The following is a 24683-nucleotide window of genomic DNA, read 5'->3' as shown; positions in this document are numbered from 1 at the left end:
TAAGAGGACATCGTTATGAGGACAAAGAAAACTGGCGTTCTACGGATCGGAGCGTGGAATTTCAGATCCCTTAATCGGGCAGGTAGGTTAGAAAATTTACAAAGGGAAATGGATAGGTTAAAGTTAGATATAGTGGGAATTAGTAAAGTTCGGTGGCAGGAGGAATAAGCCTTCTGGTCAGGTGAGTACAGGGTTATGAATACAAAATCAAATAGCGGTAATGCAGGAGTAGGTTTAATAATGAAAAAAAATAGGAGTGCGGGTAAGCTACTACAAACAGCATAGTGAACGCATTATTGTGGCCAAGATAGACACGAAAGCCCACGCCTACTACAATAATACAAGTTTATATGCCAACTAGCTCTGCAGATGATGAAGAAATTGATGAAATGTATGATAAGATAAAAGAAATTATTAAGGTAGTGAAGGGAGACGAAAATTTAATAGTTATGGGTGACTGGAATTCAACAGTAGGAAAAGGAAGAGAAGGAAACGTAGTAGGTGAATATGAATGGGAGTAATAAATGAAAGAGGAAGCCTCCTGGTAGAATTTTGCACAGAGCATAACTTAATCACAGCTAACACTTGGTTCAAGAAACGTAAAAGAAGGTTGTATACATGGCAGAAGCCTGGAGATACTACAAGGTTTCAGATACATTATATAATGATAAGACAGAGATTTAGGAACCAGGTTTTAAATTGTAAGACATTTCCAGGGGCAGATGTGGACTCTGACCACAATCTATTGGCTATGAACTGTAGATTAAAACTGAAGAAACTGCAAAAAGGTGGGAATTTAAGGAGATGGGACCTGGGTAAAGTGACTAAACCAGAGGTTGTTTAGTGTTTCTGAAAGAGCATAACGAACGATTGACAGGAATGGGGGAAAGAAATACAGTAGAAGAAGAATGGGTAGCTTTGAGGGATGAAGTAGTGAAGGCAGCAGAGGATCAAGTAGGTAAAAAGACGAGGACTAGTAGAAATCCTTGAGTAACACAAGAAATATTGATTTTAATTGATAAAAGGAGAAAATATAAGAATGCAGGCAAAAAGAAATAAAAACGTCTCATAAATGAGATCGACAGGAAGTGCAAAATGGCTAAGCAGGGATGGCTAGAGGACAAATGTAAGGATGTAGAGGCATATATCACTATGGGTAAGAAAGATACTGTCTACAGGAAAATTAAAGAGACCTTTGGAGAAAAGGGAACCACTTGTATGAATATCAAGAGCTCAGATGGAAACCCAGTTCTAAGCAAAGAAGGAAAAGCAGAAAGATGGAAGGAGTATATAGAGGGTCTATACAAGGGCGATGTACTTGAGGACAATATTATGGAAATGGAAGACGATGTAGATGAAGGTGGAATGGGAGATATGATACTGCGTGAAGAGTTTGACAGAGCACTGAGAGACGCAAGTCGAAACAAGGCCCCGGGAGTAGACAACATTCCATTAGAACTACTGACAGCCTTGGGAGAACCAGTCATGACAAAACTCTACCTTCTGGTGAGCAAGAGACAGGCGAAGTATTCTCTGATTTCAAGAAGAATATAAACATTCCAATCCCAAAGAAAGCAGGTGTTGACAGATGTGAAAATTACCGAACTATCATTTAATAAGCCACGGCTGCAAAATACTAACACGAATTCTTTACAGAGGAATGGAAAAGCTGGTAGAAGCCGACCTCGGGAAAGATCAGTTTGGATTCAGGGGAAATGTAGGAACACGTGAGGCAATACTGACCCTACGACTTATCTTTGAAGATAGATTAAAGAAACGCAAACCTACATTGGTAGCATTTGTAGACTTAGAGAAAGCTTTTGACAATGTTGACTGGAATACTCTCTTTCAAATTCTGTAGGTGGCAGGGGTAAAATACAGGGAGCGAAAGGGTATTTACAGAAACCAGATAGCAGTTATAAGAGTCGAGGGACATGAAAGGGAAGCAGTGGTTGGGAAGGGAGTGAGACAGGGTTGTAGCCTATCCCCGATGTTATTCAATCTGTGTATTGAGCAAGCAGTAAAGGAAACAAAAGAAAAATTCGGAGTAGGTATCAAAGTCCATGGAGAAGAAATAAAAACTTTGAGGTTCGCCGATGACATTGTAATTCTGTTAGGGATAGCAAAGGACCTGGAAGAGCAGTTGAACAAATTGGACAGTGTCTTGAAAGGAGGATATAAGATGAACATCAACAAAAGCAAAACGAGGATAATGGAATGTAGTCGAATTAAGTCGGGCGATGCTGAGGAAATTAGATTAGGAAATGAGACACTTAAAGTAGTAAAGGAGTTTTGCTATTTGGGGAGCAAAATAACTTCTGATGGTCGAAGTAGAGACGATATAAAATGTAAACTGGCAATGGAAAGGAAAGTGTTTCTGAAGAAAAGAAATTTGTTAACATCGAGTATCAATTTAAGTGTCAGAAAGTCGGTTCTGATAGTATTTGCATGGAGTGTAGCCATGTATGGAAGTGAAACATGGACGATAAATGGTTTGGACAAGAAGAGAATAGAAGCTTTCGAAATGTGGTGTGACAAAAGAATGCTGAAGATTAGATGGGTAGATAACATAACTAATGAGGAAGTATTGACTAGAAATGGGGAGAAGAGAAATTCGTGGCACAACTTGACTAGAAGAAGGGATCGGTTGGTAGGACATGTTCTGAGGCATCAAGGTATCACCAATTTAGTATTGGAGGGCGGCGTGGATGGTAAAAATCGGAGACCAAGAGATGAATACACTAAGCAGATTCAGAAGGATGTAGGCTGCAGGAGATACTGAGAGATGATGAAGCTTGCACAGGATAGAGTAGCATGGAGAGTCGCATCAAACCAGTCTATGGACTGAAGACCACTACAAAAACAACAACAACAATAACAATAATGAGATAAAATGTTATACGTCACATAGAAGAAATTTTTTCACACTTCATCTGGCTGAAAACAGAACTACGATATAGTAAACGATTCCGGAAACGTTTGAGACGAGCGGCTTAGCTGAATCACTCTGTGTGTGAGAAACGTGTAAGCTATCTTCTTTTCAATTTAACAGCATTTCTTTCCTTCTTACTATTTGAACATGAATGATCAATTTGCAGTTAGTAAGTTTGAAATCTCGTGATACAGCTCATTAGCGTACGACAGTGGGAGGGTACTGTGCGCCATGAGTGTCAGCCTGTAAGAGTGACGCCGCCTTCCATTCCGCTCTAGATGGCAGTGTGGCCCGACGGGGAGCGGGGGTAGGATGTCTCTAAAGAACACGTGATTACAGGCAAGCTACAGCTATAAAGGGAAGAAGGCGTGGGCAGGTGGTAGGACGGAGGACTTTCGCATCTAAGCCCTCAGAAATGAATAGGTGTCTCGGCACTGACAACCCACTTGTTTATGTTAAGATGCCAACTTATGAAATACTATAGTCAATTTCTACAACTGAAACGCATTCTCAACATTAATAGAGCTGCAACTAAGCCTAATAGTACCAGTAACATAACGTTTACCGCTTACAGCTGTGTGTTGTCTAGAATTGCAAACGTATCCTTCTTCAATATATTCTGTAAACAATGTCCCTCATGGAACCTAAAAAATCAGCTTTAATGTACAGTTCTTCATAGAGAACAAGTTTCGGCGGAGCGATCATATTCATGCCATAGATTATCATTACAGTACGTATTCATGTATAAGATTCATATGCTGCAAACGAAAACAGTTATGTGTTTGACATCATGGAGCTTATATTTAATCTGAAATAATGTTCACCTGTGATATTAAGATAGTCACTTGACCAAAACTAATTGTCTATGACTAAGTATAAGTAGAATAGCAAAAGAAGTTCTATATAATGGGACGAAGGCAACCTGGAATCTGGACCAAATGTTGTATTACTCCATTACTCTTGGTCGTCAAACACAAATGTGGCAGGATGAGGACACCTAACCAACGAAAATAGTTCCTGTTATTGACGTGACTCGCTTGCAAGCCTCGTCAAAACGTCAAATACACTGGCTGAAAAAAAATCAAGCACTCAGGAGGATAAGAGGAAACTAAATGAAACGTCACGACTGAGAAGATATGTTATATTACTTCAGTGATTACAACATCGAATAAAATTTCCAAAGAATTTGGCAGTATCACCTCACTTAGTAGCACGAGGCAGACCTGGATCTATGCACAATGCGGTTAGGAACTGTGTGATACAGCCATTCATCTTGTTCTAATTCAAGCTGACCCTGGTATCCGAGATATTGGCCCTGGGACGGTGTTCACGTCGGAGTTGGGGCCATATGTACTCTGTTGAGGGCATACCTGCGGTTCTTCTTGGCCACTATGGTACCTCGACCTCACACAGATGGCTCATAGAGACACGTTCAATGTATATATGAGCAAAATCCTGCAGAAAAAGGGAACTGTATTATTGACTTATGAGACGTAACAGGTAGGGACGTATGATGTCCATGATGTATAGTATAGTCACTACCAGCTGTGACCTGAACTCATAGTCAACGACTCCGCACACCATTGGCGATCATCATCGGCCAGTGTGGCGACGACCTGGGAAACGCATTCTTCCAGTTTTTGGAGAGTCACAGCAGTGTTACGCCTGGTATTATGTGGTGACCTCAGCAGCCATTGGCTATGACTTCAGGTAACACGCTGAAGTGACTGAGGGAAACCTTGTGGCGCAATGATATGTCACGGACATCCCACATCCCTTTAACTTGATCTATGACCAGTGTCACTTCTATGCCATCTCTATAAGATACTGGAGCGGATGATTCTCAACCGGGTGGCAGGAACTATAGATGGAAAGCTCATAAAGGAACAAGCCGGTTTCAGACCAGGTAGATCTTGTTGTGGGCAAATACTTAATCTGACGCAACATATAGAAGACAGGTTTGAAAAAAAATAAATAACTGGAGCAGCTTTCATAGATATTACTCCTGCGTACGACACGGTAAACCACAGAAAGCTATTGCGCAAATTATATCACCTCACAGGGGACTGTAGGTTGACGATGGTTATTGGTAGTCTTCTGCAGAATCGAAGATTTCATGTCTCCCTAAATGGTAAGAACAGTAGATGGCGACTGCAGAAGAACGGCTTACCACAAGGAAGTGTACTTTCTCCCATCCTTTATAATGTGTACACTAATGACCAACCTATACCTCAAGATGCAAGACTGTTCGTATATGCTGATCACACAGCTGTGGTGGTCCAGGGGTCCAATTTTGATGCAACATCTGGAAATCTCTCTAGAGCGCTTGAAGAACTGGCTCAATACTATGACGCCAGTCACCTCAAGCCAAACCCTGACAAAACCCAAGTATGTGCTTTCCACCTGCGCAATAGACATGCTGGAGTTGAGCTCGACGTTACATGGCAAGGTAAGAAGCTAAAGCACTGTCCAACACCTAAATACCTTGGGGTTGTACTTGACAGAATGCTTTCCTTCAAGCAGCATTGCCAAAACACCAAGGCTAAAGTCTGCTCCAGGAATAACATCATCCGCAGGCTGACAAACTATGAATGGGGAACTCAACCATCAGTACTGAGAACATCAGCACTTGCTCTGTGTGTTTCTGCAGCAGACTATTCAGCGCCAGTATGGGAAGCATCTGCACTTGCTAAACAGGTTGATGTAAGTGTAAATGAGACAATGCGAATTGTTACAGGCTGTCGGGTAATTTGTACCTACTTGCTGGAATTGCCCCATCCAAGATCAGAAGGCAGGTGGCAGCAGACGCTGAGAGAACAAAGAAAGAAACAGATTCTCGACCCCCACTGAATGGGCACGTCACTCAGGCTCGGAGGCTTAAGTCTAGAAATAGCTTTATTGCAAGAACCAAGATCCTTGACGGTTCACAGGAAGATAATAGAGTCCGTAAATGGGAGAATGAACAAACCGCGCTGCAGATAATACCAAAAGAGCAAATGGCACCTGGAAACAAACTTCCTTATACAGTGTGGAGAACACTAAATAGGTTGAGGGCTGGTGTACCCAGATGCAAAACTAATCTGTGCAAGTGGGGACTGCTGACTAACGATGACGACGTTTTTTGCGGATGCGGAGAGGTCCAAGACGAGGCACATCTGCTCATGTGCCGACTACTGCCGGAGCCCTACGCTAACTATTGGAAAAATAAAATTTGATCTGGACACGGAAAAGTAAAGTAAGTAATCCCACATCCCAATGTGTTAGCCTTTCATGTGGCACTATCATGGTGACACCTTTCAAGACGGCAATGCACGACCACACACATGGCACAAATGGCTATGAACTACCTACCTGATGTTGAGGTAATCCTATGACCTGCAGTAACCGAAGCTCCTTCCCAGTAGGAGATATTTGCGAAAGCTTGGACGTCAACTCCATACCAGTGCCAGTATCCACGATATCAAGCATCAGTTATAACAGCTATGAGCCAGCTTCCTACAAGAGAAAATATAACAGCGTCATGACTCGCTTCCGAACTGAATCAGGGCATGTATCCAGACCAGAGATGGTGAGACACCATACTGATATGTGCACTCATACCCCCAAATTGACTCGATTTCTTAACCACTGAAAAGGGGTCACATACCCTGAGAAGGTGATGTTTCATTTTGTTTCCTTTTCCTATTCTGGGTGCTCGTTATCTCATTACTGACGTAATTCGTCTACATAAACAACAGTAGACACAGAGAGTGCTGTTCGGAGTTTGAGCTATACCAAGGTGCTGACTGTGTGGAATGATTCAGTAACCAGCAGTATATGATTGTTGAGTGTACTGAAAATTACTTGATGCAAAACATGCAGATCATTATTAGTCACAATAGGGACAAACTGCTTCGGTCATCAGAAATCTGCTCCATCTAGAAATAATGGCTCAGGTAACTGATTGGAAACACAGGGATCATTGTCATTTTACTGACAGGTTTTCAGGAGCTTCACATAATATCTTTAATTCGTATTACAGAGCAAATTTTACAGTGCCAATAGTGTTTCAGGATCAGAAGAATTTTTATCCTCATTTCGTAATTAGGAACTAATACGAAAAAGTGCAAAAAAATATGCGGTGAAAATGAATCCAAGTCAAAGTTTGAAACATTTACTAGAACTATCGCAATGACATATCATTCGGCGTGTTTAGATGTGCGAGTATGTAAGTGACAAATCCATTCTGTTGGCCGAAGAGGGTCTTTCAATTGAAGTGCTCAAAAGCCTGTTAACTGATGAAATAACTATCAAAGAATATGTTAAAGTGCGCGCAAATACTGGTGTTTATTTGATTGCAACACATTATGAAATATCTACGAATTATATTTGAAAACCGATGTCTTGCTATTCGCTGATGCGCTCTCTGTCTCAAGACATGCAAACTGGATCCGGTACGTTATGTGAATTTGCATCTGCTTTAGTGTGGAATGCTTTGCTGAAAATTAAAAAAATGCCAAATTATAACTTGTTACAGACAAGGTACAAATACAACTTGTTGAGCATGGCGTCAGAAGTGGTATTGTTCACTGTTTCCATAGGCAAGCTGTTCGAAAATTACAATAAAAATAACGACGAAACTTCTACGTATTTTGAATCCAGATGTTGGTTGTTTCTAGAGCGGGGCAATGACACAATACCTACCACTCTTTGATTTTGTGTGACTGTCTCTGGATAATTTTGATGTAGTGAGCAATCCATCTGATGCAGACAGAGGTTACATTTTAGAAGTAGATATTGAGTATCCGGAATATCCATGCATTTCATACTGATCTATTAAGGCCTGAAGAAATGATACCGCTACGAAGCATAAGCAAGCCAAGAGTTATAAAAATTCTATGAGATTTTCAACATTTTATGATAGCAAAATTCCGCGATCCACTACAGAAATTCAAAACGTTCCATGACATTCCATGTATGAGTCCATATATCAGTATTAGTGCTGGGAAACCTATGAATGTAAAAATTCAAATGCATGCATAAGAGTTTTTGGAAAAACTATGCAGAATGTGCAAAAAATGAAAGATTTAAAGCTAGTAACGCGTTGGGAAGATAGATATAACACAAATGATCTGATTAAAAGACCGAGTTTCGAGTGCAGTGTCGTATTAAGGAAAGTTAATTTCCTTTTTAATTCAGTAGACACTGCTTTTGACAAAGTCATAGCTGTACGAATGGCTACTTTAGGCATATAAAGGACACTTCTTCCATTACAGGTATATGAATGAAGAATTTTGAGGCTAAAATTGGTGAAAGGAATCTCACAGGCACACATAGCTTAATATATCATGCACCTATCTCAAATATTTTTGATGTTATTAAAAGATACATGGATAAGAGCGTTGAAACTTCTAATTAACAAGATAATAACATTTATAACATTGTGTTCATCAATAAAAAGAAAGTGGGTTTAATGAAAATCGAGTTATATGAGGACATTATTACAGAATTCATACACTCTCGAAATTGAAACACAGTGTGTAATGCTTAGAGCAAAAGGTGTGAAATGCTCATCAGCTAAGCAATTAAGTACTGATTATTATTCACAATATGTATTAACTATGTTGACAAACAGACTGTTCAGCATTTTAATCGATGCAAATTACATACAGTTTCCATAAAAACCTGATAAATGCTTTATTCTCAGTTATAAAGTGAGCAATATAGTGTGCAGTCATTTTCAGGAAGATATGATTAGTCATCAGCTGTGTGTGGAGCAGGAGGCGATATAAAATTTATTAATGTAGCAGTGAAACACTGGCTGTGAATGTAATGTGCTGATATTGTAATGTACATGTTGTGTATATACACTACGTGATCGAAAGTATCCGGACACCTGACTGAAAACGACTTACAAGTTCGTGGCGCCCTCCATAGGTAATGCTGGAATTCAGTATGGTGTTGGCCCACTCTTAGGCTTGATGACAGCTTCCACTCTCGCAGGCATACGTTCAATCAGGTTCAAAATGGTTCAAATGGCTCTGAGCACTATGGAACTTAACTTCTGAGGTCATCAGTCCACTAGAAATTAAAACTACTTAAACCTAACTAACCTAAGGACACGAAGTCAGCGTTCCAAAACATCCCAAAGGTGTTCTATAGGATTCAGGGCATGACTCTCGCAGGAAAGTCCATTACAAGGATGTTATTGTCGTGTAACCACTCCGCCAAAGGTCGTGTATTGTGAACAGGTGCTCGATCGTATTAAAATATGCAATCGCCATCCCCGAATTTCCCTTCAACAGTGGGAAGCAAGAAGTTGCTTAAAACATCAATGTAGGCCTGTGCTGTGATAATGCCGCGCAAAACAACAACGGGTGCAAGCCCCCTCCATAGAAAACACGACCACACGATAACACCACCGCCTCCGAATTTTACTGTTGGCACTACACACGCTGGCAGATGACGTTCACCGGGCATGCGCCATACAAACACCCTGCCATCGGATCACCACATTATGTTCCTTGATTCGTCACTCCCAAAAACATACGTTTTTCATATTAGAAGCGACGCCAAAAGAAAATATTTTTCTCATAGACTGTTTTTCAATTTTTCTCATATGATGCTTGTTTGGTGTTCAACGATGAAAACAGTGGAAGGATTAGGATTCTTATTAGACTAGGATTTGATGCGCATTGCTTCAATGAAAACCTATCAAAGAAGACTGATCATGTGCATATTGCTAGTTCTGCAACGTCAATGAAATAAATTGCCAAAAGTGCAGCCAGATGGATTAACTGGAAGGTAAGAGTTACATGAAAACTAAAACGACCAAATGTATGATTATAGCATTAAGATACTCGTTTTTGGCATAAATTCTAATAAAATCTTTTTCCTGCATTGCCCACAATTTTCATTTTTCAGTGTATAAGGAACATTTTCTGCTGAACCATTGCAGATAAAAAGGTGAAATTTGTTACATACTTTGTTAATACAGTTACACAACTTTTTGTGATGCAAAATTTTTTAAAGTGCATTACTGTCAAATTTATTTAAATTTTGTGGAATAAAATTGCTATTTATTATTCGTATAAATTTTTAAAAAATTGTTGCGTGAGTTCCAAGGTGATATTAGCCAACTGGTACACAGTTTTGTCTATCTAATTACTAAGACCAACAGACGACACTTTGAAAGATATAAGCTAAGTAACCTCTGAGAAAATGTTCCTCGCGCGATCGTATGTGTTCTAAAAGTGTCCAGGAATGTCCTCATCAAATTATTACACAAATAATTGAGACACACGTCCACACTACAACCAATAACATAATGACAACAGGGGTAAAACGTGGTTCAATTACCTTTCAGACAGTGAAAGTTGTTTTAGCTTATATGTACCCATGTATATTCTCATAAGTCTTCCTTAAGGTCATCAAATTTGATGACGAGAAGAATGAGAAAGGAGTGACAGCACCAAAGGAAAAATTGACGGAACATACCAGTAAAAAGTTGAAGTTGGTTAAATCGATGGTATAAAAATTACGGAAAAAGGGACACGATGCCAAGGAAGTGGAATTCAAGTATCTACCATTAAGTGAAGCGCGTATAGTAAATATGCCATTGACATTGCCACCACCACCATAACTTCACAGTTTTCGTCGGACAGAACTGGTCTTCAGTGCTAACAAGAAATATTTGAGAATAATTGTTTATCTATGGGAACTGGCTCCAAAATATGCCAAAATGAAAAAGTTCTGATGTAAGAACGAGATGACATAGTTTGAAAAATGGCATACTGCGCTCGTTTTTTAGGAACGAATTCACGGCCAATACTATAGTGACCAGTGGTTTATTCAGTCGCATTACACTGCGACCAAACTTTGTCACAGTGATAGTGTATGAGAAGTATTGTCAAACAAAAGTGCTGATTAGTGTTTAAGTGTTGTGTTATGCAGAGCTTCGGCGGAGAGGTACCGCTCGACTTCTGAGAATACTGGAGTTTATAGTGTTTACGGCAGTGTTCGCAGATACAGATATTTCATGAAATCAACTTTTCACGATACATCGACCTTCACGGAATTGATTAATTTATATTCTTACATCTCGTAATCGACTCAAAGCTTAAAAAAATTTAATATCTTCCTTAAACGTAAAAAATGCTTCAAAGGATCTAATACTGAAACTTAATCAGAACAGAGATACAGACAGTGAAAAATAAGAATGATTCGTGGTTGGTTTATGCTTCAAGAAATTTTGAGAAACTATATTTTCTTATTCTTGCCCTTATGGATATCTATCTGGATGTTTTTTGTTGTTCCAGTTGTGTGTGGGTGAACAGGAGCCTGCAACAAGAGATGCAGACATTGGAGTTGTTACTGCGGCCGGACCGCTACGATCCACAGGTGCGCCCGCCCGGCATCACAGGTGCGTCGCCTGTGTAGCTCTGGGTTGCATAGCAGCAGGCGCGCCGCGCCAACAAACAGCTCCCTCTCATTTTGCAAACGAGGTTCCCGACACTGATTCCGAGAATGTTTCTTTTTCGATTGCGGAATAAAATTATTGCCTTAGCTTCAGAAGGAATCCCTCAAACCTTTATTGGCAAAATTACGTAGTTGGTAAAAGGCCCTGAAAGAGGTGCGGAAGCAATGACCTACAGGGACTTTTTTTTTGTTTCCATAAAATTTGGATCTGTGTAGCTATAATGTACAGCTAAAAGGGATACATCGAAATGGCGACCGTTGGCACTGACGTAAAACAATGGCGAAATGTTTGGCCACACTCTCTCAATAACCCGTGGTGTTTGTTGCACAACAAGACAAGTGTCTATAGCTCTACCACATAAATCCTCAACAGTATGGACTATACGCACAAGAAAAGCTGATGACTACTTATTGGTGGTGCACATGCTATGGGATCCAACACAATCATCTCAAATCATGTTGTGGAATCAATCCAACTGTCGATATCAGTAATGACCCAACGTCTCATAATTTTTCAGATACAGCGGTAAATGTTTTACTATTCGAATGAGACTTATTTCGAAACTTTTGTCTGTGTATTAGATCGTCTTTGTAGGATCTTCAAACGAAATATCACAATATTTTATTTTGAAAATCAGTAATATGAAATGGAATGAACCCTGTCATAAATATCTGATATTATGTGAGAGCTCTTGGAAACTAGAGTTAGTAATTCACTATGACAAATTTTAAAGCGTTTGTGCGCAATTGCGGCGTCTTGCTCCTTGAGCGTAGTTATTGTATAATTTGCGTCGACACTAATAGCCGGAAGGTTTAATTATAATGCATAGCATATAGGTCCTAAAATGATGCAGTTCTTTCAGTACAAAAGAAAATGAAATAACCAGTCTTAAATTACGTGCGCAATAACGCAAGTTGTGTATCAATCAGTGTCAAGTTTGGCCTGGATGAAAGGCGTGTTGCAATTAAACGTGGTTTGGTCTCAGAGTGGAAGGAAGCCGTCTGCGGCCGTATTGAATCGTATCGTCACAAACGTTCACTGTCATTCGTTTGTGTGAGAGGAGCGATTTTTGTGCAAGGAAATACGTTATTCCTACCTCAAATGCAAGCTCTATTGTCTTCATATCTACAACACCTATTAAGAAGTTGGACAGCAAATACAAAGACAAATATCGCAATGAAAACAAATATTTATTTTAATGAGTCCTTCTTAATCACACGATTACATTTTCCGTACAAACAAGAACCTTTAGAGGAAAACTTGTCCACTAATAGAGGCTCAAAATAATTACTACCACAAGTGATCCAGTAGATTTAATGACGTCTTACGAGTCACGATTATAATGCTCAGAGTTAAATGCGATAAAGTTGAAAATTTCGTGAGCGATATAAATGTAGTATATTTAAAGTTAGTAGAAACTAGCGGAGCCAAATAAGAACGGGTAAAATATTTCTGATAAGACTACTATCATTAAATTGAAGAATCGATAATTTGTGATTTAATAAATTATGTAAACGAAAACTGAGTTAAGGCTGACATGCCCAACAAAATTTTGTTCACCGAACTAGTCTTGATATCAACCACCAATTTATTTGCAGATAAAATAACATTTACGTTTTCAACATTTAATCTGCATATTTTTTAAGTTGTAGATTCCTAAGTCATATTTTCTGTGATATTTGTATTACGCCATCAACAAGACTATTTCAATACTAAAACCTTATACCACATTTGCTGTGGTAACCTCTGAAACTTAGTTTTTTTATTATCAACATAAAGTAGTTTTTGATTATGTATGATTTAAGTGAAATTACACTACCTTGAAACTCATGAAAAATGGTAACATCATTCCAGGACACAGTATTAAATGTTTGTTTATGCATTACTGCTATTTGATTCTGATTGTGAATATTATTTTAAGAGAACTTCGATACAAATTTCTGCATAATAATTTCGGAATATTATCTTGGCGAACACTAATATTGCATTTCTGAAGAATATTTTGCTCCCTGTTTTCTAAAGAACTCACTGACAATCTTCTGTTGGGACCGGACGAGGGACAGGACAGATAATGTGTAGCAAGAACGGTAAATTTTAGCTAGACCGATTATTGTAGATTTTTAAGCCATGTAAAGCTAGAAGAAGGAGGTGAAGCCAAATTCCACATCTCAGGAAGTTACATAACTCTCGAAAATGATTCTGCGGAAGTATTTTATTTTATGAGGAACATATCATGCAGTCAGGACCTTATTAGACACAAGATTAAAGCCACATATGTAGGAAAATGTAGAGCTCATATCAGATAATAACAGATCACAGTAACATTTCGTAGTAACTATTACATAACGTAGAGAAAAAAGATAAAGGATTGTCAAATAGATTAATTTGTTCCGAAATTAAATTGCTATATAGTTTTTTGATTATAGGATAACTTTTAAGGTAAAGATGGTGATTATCTCCCCAAAAGTCTATGTGAGGGTACAAAATTCTCAGTAGAAATAGAATCCCAATCCCATACTCAGAATGAAATCTGTTCAAAAGACCATGAGAATAGTGTTTTAGTAACAATGGCATCCAAATCAACAGCAACACAAGACGAAAACGCTGCTTTTTAGCCGCCCAATGATATTGCGAATTTCTACCACTCACTCAAGTAATTCGAAATTCTAAAACAACAGAGCTACAAACACCATAAATGTCTCTTGCCTGATCAATCTTCTAGTTACATGAGCAGCTCACGTGTTGACTATTACAATATTTCGTGTGGATGCTATAATTACATTAATACTGAATGTGTAATATGAACCATCGGCTTTCGTATTAAAGACTATTACCACTTTTTTGACTGCTTGGTTGTTAAGTTTCCAGTTTCTTACATACTTTGTTGGATTAAGAAATAGATTACATTGCGCTACATCGTCTGGCTTGCACGAAAATAGAGAGTGCTCATCCTATTTTATTTGCTGCACAACGTATTATTAGCAAAGATGATTAAATAATGGGACGAATATACTGAACCGTTCGTGTTGTCGGGAAGATGTATTTCTTGCAATTACATCTTGTCCAAAATTTCGTTGAGCGGAGTTATAGGTAGATGATTTGTTGCTCCTTTTTTTAGCATTGATAGGAAAGAGAGTATATCATTGTTTTTCGTGTTTGAATCACAGTGATAGACGGTTAGAGACCTCATCAAGTACACTTCTACTTTATAGTTGTTGGACATAGTTTAATCTTAGTGGTGCATTTGTTTAGATAACAGTACTATGAGTGGATGTAGGCATTGACTCTGTCGTGCCAATCCAATTGCCAATCAGTTGTAAAGTGACTTAATGCTTAAGTACGATTGTTACCGAAATTAGAATATTCATTGAAACTAAATGTGAAATATAGTGTGATGAAGGAATTTCATTTTAGGTCACAGAAATCATTGTTGTGGAAAAAGATTGGCTTTAAACGACAGGCTATTAACTATAGAAAATGAAACACTTATACCTGACATTTATAGCAACAGGCTCAATCGCAGTAACAGCTACTGTGTTACTGGTAGTTTAAACCTTCCTCTCCTGCGATAACAAAACGGTTTCTACATAGTAGTTTCCTGTATATTTTGTAAATTATGAATTTTTTGTGCAATTCCAACTATTTCTGTTCTTAACATGTCCTTTACTTTATCTCCTAGTATGAAAGTCGTAAATTATTCTCTTTTCTGGCGCTGTACTCTTGTATTTCCAAATAACTTAACTACTGTGTCTTTAAGTATCACACTATTTCCGAAACAAACTCATGAACATCTCGTAACTTAGGCAAACGTTTTGGGTGCCGCAGCATGCTGCATTGCGCAACAACAACGTAACGTCTAATGTTCGTTCCATTTTGGTTGTCTCTAGGTGCCAACCCCACCATAGTGAGAGTCAACCTCTTCGTCCGTACGCTCACCAAATTTGATGATCAAAATATGGTGAGTATGCCGTTCAAAGAATTTTTGTGCCTATTTATGTACACAAACAGCACATTTTAAGTTAACTACTTACTGTATCTACGTTCTACTTCGTAAATGAACATGCAGTCATAACAGGTACAGGAATGCGTTATCAGTCTGCAGACAAGTATGCACTGACAAATTTATTAACACAGAACTTAAAATTAAGTGTTAGGAAATCATTTTTGAAGATATTTATCTGGAGTGTAGCCTTGTACGAAAATGAAACAAGGATGGTAAACAGTTCAGACTAGAAGAGAATAGAAACTTTTTAAATGCGGTGCTATAGAAAAAAGATTGGGTTTCGAGGAAGTAGAGAAAGATCTTCAATCTCAATAGGTGTATGACAATCACAGGACATGGGTAGTCATATCAACAGTCAGCACTGTAGTTGTAAACTGTCGTAGCTACGTTGGGAAACATCCGAAGCTCCACGCATTAACAGAAATCACTGAAGCTCAAATCGTTACAGGTACCGAAAGCTGGCTAAAGACGGAGACAATTTCAGCCGAAATTTTCACAAAGGACCTAACGGAATCTTAAAGAAACGGATGGAAAGTCATCGACCAAAACACCAGTGATATCTGTCACTTCCCCAAGGAATTGTTGTAGGTACTCTGCTGTTCCTAACGTATATTAGTGATTATATTCTTGGTAGATGATTTTGTCATTTACTGTCTAGTAAACCAATCGCAAAATAATTTAGATATCTGTATCGTACGATTAATGAGAGCTGACCCCTAATGATAAAAAGTGTGAAGTCATCCACATGAGTACTAAAATCCGTTAAATTTTCGTTGTATGGTAAATCAAACAAATTTAAAGGCTGTCAGTTCTGCTAAGCACCTATGAGTTACAATTACGAACACTTTAAATTGGCGTGACCACATAAATAACATTGTGTGGAAGGGAAACCAAAGACTGCGTTTTATTGACAGAACATTTAGAAGATCCAAGAGATCTACTAAAGAGGCAGCCTACACTATGTTTTTCTGTCCAGTGCTAGAAAACTGATTTGCGTTATGGGATACTTACCAGATAGGATTGACGGAAGGCATCGAAAAAGCCCAGAGACGGGCAGTTCGTCTTGTATTATCGCGAAATGGATATGATAAGCGAGTTGGGGTCGCAATCATTAAATCAAAGGTGTTTCTCGTTTCGGCGAGATCTTTTCACGAGATTTCAATCACCAACTTTCTCCTGTCAATACGAACATATTTTGTTGTCGCCAGCCTACATAGTGAGGAATGATCATAGTAATAAAATAAGAGAAATCATAGCCCGTACGGAAAGATGTATGTGCTCATTTTTGCCACGCGTTCTTAGAGAGTGGAACTGTGGAGAAATAGTGTGAAGGTGGTTCGACGAACTGCAGAGTAGTCATGTAAATGTAGATATTGAAGATTGTTGGGTAGATAGAATAACTAATGATCGTACTGAATCGATTTTAGGAGAAAGGAAGTTTATACATGACTAAAAGAAAGGTTTAGTTGATGTGACACGTTCTTAGGCATCAAAGGTTCATGAGTTTGGTAACGGGGGGAGGACTTTAGAGGGAGATCAAAGATCCACTATAGCAAGCACGTCAAATGAATGTAGGATGCAGTAGTCATGCAGAGATAAACAGACTTGCACAGGATATAAAGTAGAGAGCTGCATCATACCAGACTGAAGACCATAGCAACGACATCGCAGGGTTAGCATTATTGTAAATTTCTGACGCTCGTAACACACGATAAAGCTCAGTTTCAGAACATGAATCTAAGAGGTTACAAAATGTCGCACAAGATTCACTTGTAGGATACAGCGAAACTGCAGATCCCATACAAAACAAATTGCAGGCAAAATACGTGTATGGTCTATATTTGAATACTGTTCAAATGTATAAGGCCCACATCTAGTCGAACTAACTGAGAACATCATCATGCACAGATTGGAGGTGTGACTGGTCATAGTCTTCTTTGACTGGCAAGGGTGTGTAACATGAATGTAGAAAAATCTTAAATTACATAAACTCGAAAAGAGACGCTGAATAGCTTCCTAAAAGCTGCTAAGAAAACTTCAAAAACAGTCTTTTAGGGTGTGTTTTACTACATGTGACTGTGTTAATAGTTTCTATGTTCAGCTGCATTTTATAACTTTTATGTATAATTTTTGACTACATGACGAAATCAACCAAGAAACATTTGAAGAAGGTGAAAGTAACTTTAAAGTTACAACAGATTCTAACAGCTAAGAGTTACAAAACTGAAAAATGAAGTTTATAAATAGAAAATGGGAAAATATTAATACAGTAAAAAATTTAATGAAGAATCCATTCAGATGATCTTCAGGGGCAAACTTGTTATAAATGGAGGTTGAGAAAGTAATTTAACAGCATTTCATGATGTTAGCTACGTCTTTAGACAAATCAACACACTCCAAAGAACCTTTTTCTCTGTGTGACACATACATTTTCCTGAACATTTCAGTAGTAAATAGACTCTGGTTTCTAAGAAAAATGTTCTAAAATAAGTTTCACATACTTTAATTACACCTTTGAACGATGTTTTCAATGTTATTAGCTCTCTCAAAACTAAATGTTCAGATTCATATTATGACTTCTGTAGTAAAATATTCAAACTTTATTTGACTGATTGTATCAGATTCTAGTAGTATATTCGCAGACAGTTAGGAACGCTGTTGTCAAGAAGAAAATAAACAATAATAAAAATTAAGAGATAAACGTCTTATTACTAGCATTTTAAGAACGTTTTGAAAACTTTATTTACAATGGAACTTTTAAACATCTAACAAAGGAAATTATCAGTAGTAAATAGTGTAGATGTAAGGCAGTCTGTCAACCGAACGGACCCTGTTTGCCTCTGCGGATGATATTTGTCAATAAATAAATCAAATATTAATAGCACTGGAAATATTTTGTGACATAAAAATAAGGCTTTTGATTCCGTGAGTCATTAAATCATCAAGCAAAAGTTAAAATATTATGCAATACTATACATAGTGTGGGTATGCCTTTTATTTAAACTCCATGTCAGGAAGCAATGTGTTTCAAATTAATTGCCTAGTAAGAGGCGGTCAGAATCTGCAGCAATTAGAGGTGGTGAACCACAGTGGTCTAATATGAATTCTCTATAGTTCCTGATACACATGCGAATAAATGAACTTACGCTTGCTCTCGCAGAATATGGAAGTTCGTCCTATTTTAGAGGTTGTAGATATACAGCAATAAAAATTAACACTAGTTGTCTTACTACAAAGGCAGCTAATAAATTTTTTAAAACTTCAGCATATGGTTATAAACATATGGATTAATTTTAAGTATTGACAAGACACAGCAACTTCAGATTAGTACATCTCATAGAACTCTACAACCAACTGAAATAGTTTTCTCAGTGAGTAGGATACAAGAAGAAGACAGTGTTAAGTTTTTGGGACTGCAGACAGAGCACTACCTGGTGTTATTAGAGGCTTTCCAGGCGGACAGGTTCTTGAAATGATTCTCGGATGAAACGTCGGATATCATAAAATTCGTGCACGCATGATTGCTGACTAGCAGGCAGTGTGGACACTGGTTCATTGGCACCGCTAATACCTAGTAGCGGCTGACAAAGCTTTGAAGTACAGTGTTCACGAATAGATGTTTCCTTAAAACTTATAACATCCACGATAACTATTAATCAAGCTTACAAAAATACCACAGCATTGCAGCTGCATTAACCAAAGTTACTGTCGTAGCCAAACATGCTATGGACAGACGTGAATCGACCATTTTAACACTGCGTGATTTCAGAAAGCCTTTACATGCTCTTGATTTTGATATATTATTTATTAAAACGAATCAGCTGAATTTTCCAAACTGTGCTATATATGTGACTAAAAAAAAGAGATGTCCGTGCCTATAAGTCAGAGAAGTCATCAGGAAAACATGTCGACTCTGGAGTACAGCAGGGTTCACTCCTTGAACCACTGCTTTTCTTTTTACGTTTCAATGACGTTTCATCTGTGCTTCACTCTTGTCACTTCGACTTATGTATTGATAATATTCAGTTGCATCAAAGCTAGAGCCCTGCGAAAATTGCTGCTGACGTATCATGTATGACTGATGGCCTTTGTTCAGTATCACGGGGTAGACAAAACTTGGGTTTAATCTAAGCCCTAAACAGTCTGTCGTCTTCCTCATTAACACACGAGAAGTTGATCCGCTGGCATTTTCATGAAACAGTTCCTCCAGTACTCCTTAATAGTGTCCAATCACCGTTTCAGAAAAAAGTAAAAAATCTTATAATCATGTATCAGCATTCAAATTGGGAAGAACAAATTACTGCAGCATGCAGGAGATCTCTATCTTGTCTACATGAAATCCAAAAATTTAGAAAAAAATATTTACTCCTCAAAAAAAAAAAAATTGTCCAGTCTTCTGTCTTGCCTGATCTTTATTGTTGTGATGTTCTTCAACACGGCACAAATAGTGGAGAGACGACTCGAGCAGACACGCTCTGAATATTTCACTGTTTATTTGAGTCTGGCGCTCTCAGTACTTGCCTCACATGTTAAACACCTATCATTGTGCCATAGCTGCAACACCAGAGCGGATACGGCGAGCATCTTAGCTATACTACTGTCTAACATTAAATCTTTCTCAGTCTCTCTCTCCTTTTCAGCCATACGACTGTGGAACAAATTACACTGTAATCGCCATTTTACCTAGCCTGCAGTTAGGAAAAGATTAAAAAGTTATCTTTTATCATCGACGAAGCTTCCTTGCCGGCATATTCCAGCTGTTTTCTTTCCGTCCAGCAAGGAACCACTATTTATGTCACATTGGAAACTATCAGTGCTTTTCTCATACGTTTAAATTTCTGTTTTCTTCTTTCCATATCATTTCTCGCCCAGACGAGCTCTATCCCAAGTTTAATTACTTCTGTACTGTTGCGCTACGTTTCTGTTCGATGTCACTACTCACACCTGACACGAACATTATGAGCAAATTGCCTAATACGAGGGTTGGATCTTTAATAGTGGCAACTATTTATTTACAGCTCGTACAACATACACTCCTGGAAATTGAAATAAGAACACCGTGAATTCATTGTCCCAGGAAGGGGAAACTTTATTGAAACATTCCTGGGGTCAAATACATCACATGATCACACTGACAGAACCACAGGCACATAGACACAGGCAACAGAGCATGCACAATGTCGGCACTAGTACAGTGTATATCCACCTTTCGCAGCAATGCAGGCTGCTATTCTCCCATGGAGACGATCGTAGAGATGCTGGATGTAGTCCTGTGGAACGGCTTGCCATGCCATTTCCACCTGGCGCCTCAGTGGGACCAGCGTTCGTGCTGGACGTGCAGATCGCGTGAGACGACGCTTCATCCAGTCCCAAACATGCTCAATGGGGGACAGATCCGGAGATCTTGCTGGCCAGGGTAGTTGACTTACACCTTCTAGAGCACGTTGGGTGGCACGGGATACACGCGGACGTGCATCGTCCTGTTGGAACAGCAAGTTCCCTTGCCGGTCTAGGAATGGTAGAACGATGGGTTCGATGACGGTTTGGATGTACCGTGCACTATTCAGTGTCCCCTCGACGATCACCAGTGGTGTACGGCCAGTGTAGGAGATCGCTCCCCACACCATGATGCCGGGTGTTGGCCCTGTGTGCCTCGGTCGTATGCAGTCCTGATTGTGGCGCTCACCTGCACGGCGCCCAACACGCATACGACCATCATTGGCACCAAGGCAGAAGCGACTCTCATCGCTGAAGACGACAAGTCTCCATTCGTCCCTCCATTCACGCCTGTCGCGACACCACTGGAGGCGGGCTGCACGATGTTGGGGCGTGAGCGGAAGACGGCCTAACGGTGTGCGGGACCGTAGCCCAGCTTCATGGAGACGGTTGCGAATGGTCCTCGCCGATACCCCAGGAGCAACAGTGTCCCTAATTTGCTGGGAAGTGGCGGTGCGGTCCCCTACGGCACTGCGTAGGATCCTACGGTCTTGGCGTACATCCGTGCGTCGCTGCGGTCCGGTCCCAGGTCGACGGGCACGTGCACCTTCCGCCGACCACTGGCGACAACATCGATGTACTGTGGAGACCTCACGCCCCACGTGTTGAGCAATTCGGCGGTACGTCCACCCGGCCTCCCGCATGCCCACTATACGCCCTCGCTCAAAGTCCGTCAACTGCACATACGGTTCACGTCCACGCTGTCGCGGCATGCTACCAGTGTTAAAGACTGCGATGGAGCTCCGTATGCCACGGCAAACTGGCTGACACTGACGGCGGCGGTGCACAAATGCTGCGCAGCTAGCGCCATTCGACGGCCAACACCGCGGTTCCTGGTGTGTCCGCTGTGCCGTGCGTGTGATCATTGCTTGTACAGCCCTCTCGCAGTGTCCGGAGCAAGTATGGTGGATCTGACACACCGGTGTCAATGTGTTCTTTTTTCCATTTCCAGGAGTGTAGATACGTGTTGCAAAGTTTTACTGACCTTCAAGGTAGTCACCAGCATTGTGTATAACCCGTTGCCAGGGATGAGAAGTCGTAGGATACTCTTAGCAGTGCCAGTTGTGTTGACAGTTCGAGCGGCGCGGTCTGTTGCCCGACGAATTTGTAGCAGTTCTGAAGCGAATGCCGTGAAGTGTTTCCTTGAGTTTAGATACTGAGTTGAACTCACGAGGGATTAAGTCAGGGGAGTGCAGTCGGTGGTATAGCACTTATCAGCCTCATCAGTCAAACAAATCACTAACACACTTATCTATGTTGTACGAGCTATAAATAAATAGTTGCCACTATTAAAGTTCCAACCCTCGTATAATACGGGTAAGATTACCATTTCTTAGATTCCTTACATTCATTATTATAAATATCATTATTATTTTTGCGGTCATTACCATTACATACAGCGTGAGAAAAAGGGAGATACCCAGAAGACATGCTGAGATCGAGCTGCAACTCTGTTCACGTACTCAACATCGGCAGGTTTCGTAAATTATCAAATTTGCAATTCTCTATTACACTTACAACGGCTGTACAAGTGTATTATGTTGTTCGTATAACCTGGCTTGGTAGGGTGTATAATGGGTGTGAACAGCGTCAAATGTTGAGTGGTCACTGAGAACGACAGGGAGATGCCGCGTATACGAATGAGGTAGCCTTATCAGCGCCTGAGTTTGGATGGGGCCTCCGTTTGGCCAGGTGGTTAAATCGTGGAATATCCAGATTTGTATAGAATTCGGGTGTGACAGTGTCCGATGTTGGACTGCATGGGGAAATGAGGGTATGCATACCCCTCGTCAAGGTTCCGTCCGACCACGTGTAGACACAACAAGGGAGGATCGCCGTTTTGAGCACCAAGCATATCGTTACCCCTTCACATCTGCACCTGCTATCCGGGAACAGGTAATGGATTGCCAGCAACATTCTGCGTCATCTCACACCATTAATTGCAGACTAGGAGCAGCCGGGCTAACGAAATACCGTCCGATGCGCAGGCTGCGGTTAACACAACACAGATAGCTTCGTTTGGAGTGGTGTCGTGAGGACTGCTGCTGAGTGGCAGCGACGAACCGCAGTCCAGCGCTATCGTTGGCGAGAATAGTGGCGAGCTGGGGAGAGGTGCCATTCTTCCAATGTTTTGGAAAGACACAGCAGTGTTACCCTTAGCGTCATGTGTGGGGAGCCACCGGGTACGACTTCTGGTCAGAGCTGAAATGACAAGGAATTCTGGCCGCACAACAGTACGTTACGGACGTCCTCTGTCTTGATGCGCTTCCCATTATGCGACATTATCATAGTGCCATTTTGAAACAGGATGTTGCTCGTCCACGCATGGTTCGTGTCTCTGTGAACTGTCTGCCTGATAACATATGTTTCTGAGTGGGGTCCGCCTCTAGCAAAACACAATTTTGTTTTTTGTCCCAAACATCTTTCACTGCAGTTCAGAATCATCAGTGGTTCTTTTATTGTTATGGCTGTTAAACATAAGGAATGTTCTTTACTGTTTGAATATATACAAATGTTGTTGTTGTTGTTGTCTTCAGTCCTGAGACTGGTTTGACGCTGCTCTCCATGCTACTCTATCCTGTGTAAGCTTCTTCATCTCCCAGTACTTACTGCAACCTACAACTTCTGAATCTGCTTAGTGTATTCATCTCTTGGTCTCCCTCTACGATTTTTACCCTCCACGCTGCCCTCCAATGCTAAATTTGTGATCCCTTGATGCCTCAGAACATGTCCTACCAACCGGTCCATTCTTCTAGTCAAGTTGTGCCACAAACTCCTCTTCTCCCCAATTCTATTCAATACCTCCTCATTAGTTATGTGATCTACCCATCTAATCTTCAGCATTCTTCTGTAGCACCACATTTCGAAAGTTTCTATTCTCTTCTTGTCCAAACTATTTATCGCCCATGTTTCACTTCCATACATGGCTACCCTCCATAGAAATACTTTCAGAAATGACTTCCTGACACTTAAATCAATACTCGATGTTAACAAATTTCTCTTCTTCAGAAACGCTTTCCTTGCCATATACAAATATGAGTTTCTAAATCGTAATTACAGGTTTTTGAGGAGCACATAAACCTGTAATTACGATTTAGAAACTAATATTTGTATATATTTAAACAGTAAAGAACATTACTTATGTTTAACAGCCATAACAATAAAAAAACACTGATGATGCTGCAACTGCAGTGAAACATGTCTGGAACAAAAAACAAAATTGTGTTTCGCTGAAGGCGGATTCCACTCAAAAACATGTGTTATTGTTAAAGCAAACACAGACAAAAAACTTCAACATCAAGATGATTGTGTGCCTGATGTTGAGGCACTCCGTGCCCAGTAAGATCCCCAGCTACCTCCGACACAACATACGAGGCAGCAGCTCAGACGTCCCAGTGCCAATATCCAGAACATTAAGGACCGTTGACATTAGTTGCCTCAATAGAGGATACAACGGTTTTATGACACAGTTCCGAAACGCATCCTGGCCAGAGGAAGTGCATCTTACTGGTAAATAGGTTAATAATGACAAGTTTCTTGTAAATTTGGCGCAATTTTGTCATCACTGAAATAACGCCACATACGTTTCAATCCGTGCTGTTTGATTTCGATTGCTTCTCACTTTCTGGTTGATTTTTTTATTTATTTATTCATTTTACAATTCTCCTGCATCATACTAATTGCAGCGTTGACTCATTAAGGGTGTCTGGTTAGATGTAAGACGAAATAAACGAATAAATAAAAATAAGTAAATAAATTTAAAATAGCAGCCTTGTTGAAACAGCATCGTTGGT

The 24683-nt window shown here is 39.9% G+C and overlaps 1 protein-coding gene across 1 annotated transcript in view; it reads left to right on the top strand.

The window, feature by feature from the left end:
* The first annotated feature begins 5519 nt into the window (after positions 1-5519).
* Positions 5520-24683, top strand: part of LOC126236087 (glutamate-gated chloride channel-like) — a 169876-nt gene continuing 150712 nt past the window's right edge. Inside the window, exons 1-3 of the mRNA XM_049945155.1 lie at positions 5520-5542; positions 11248-11333; positions 15278-15348. Coding sequence (XP_049801112.1) covers positions 5520-5542; positions 11248-11333; positions 15278-15348 — 180 coding nt within the window. The remainder of the gene's footprint in view (positions 5543-11247; positions 11334-15277; positions 15349-24683) is intronic.

Source organism: Schistocerca nitens, chromosome 1 (genome assembly GCF_023898315.1).
Source record: "Schistocerca nitens isolate TAMUIC-IGC-003100 chromosome 1, iqSchNite1.1, whole genome shotgun sequence".
Classification (NCBI taxonomy): domain Eukaryota; kingdom Metazoa; phylum Arthropoda; class Insecta; order Orthoptera; family Acrididae; genus Schistocerca; species Schistocerca nitens.
The sequence above is the reverse complement of the archived record's forward strand: the minus strand, read 5'-3'. Positions and strand labels throughout refer to the sequence as shown.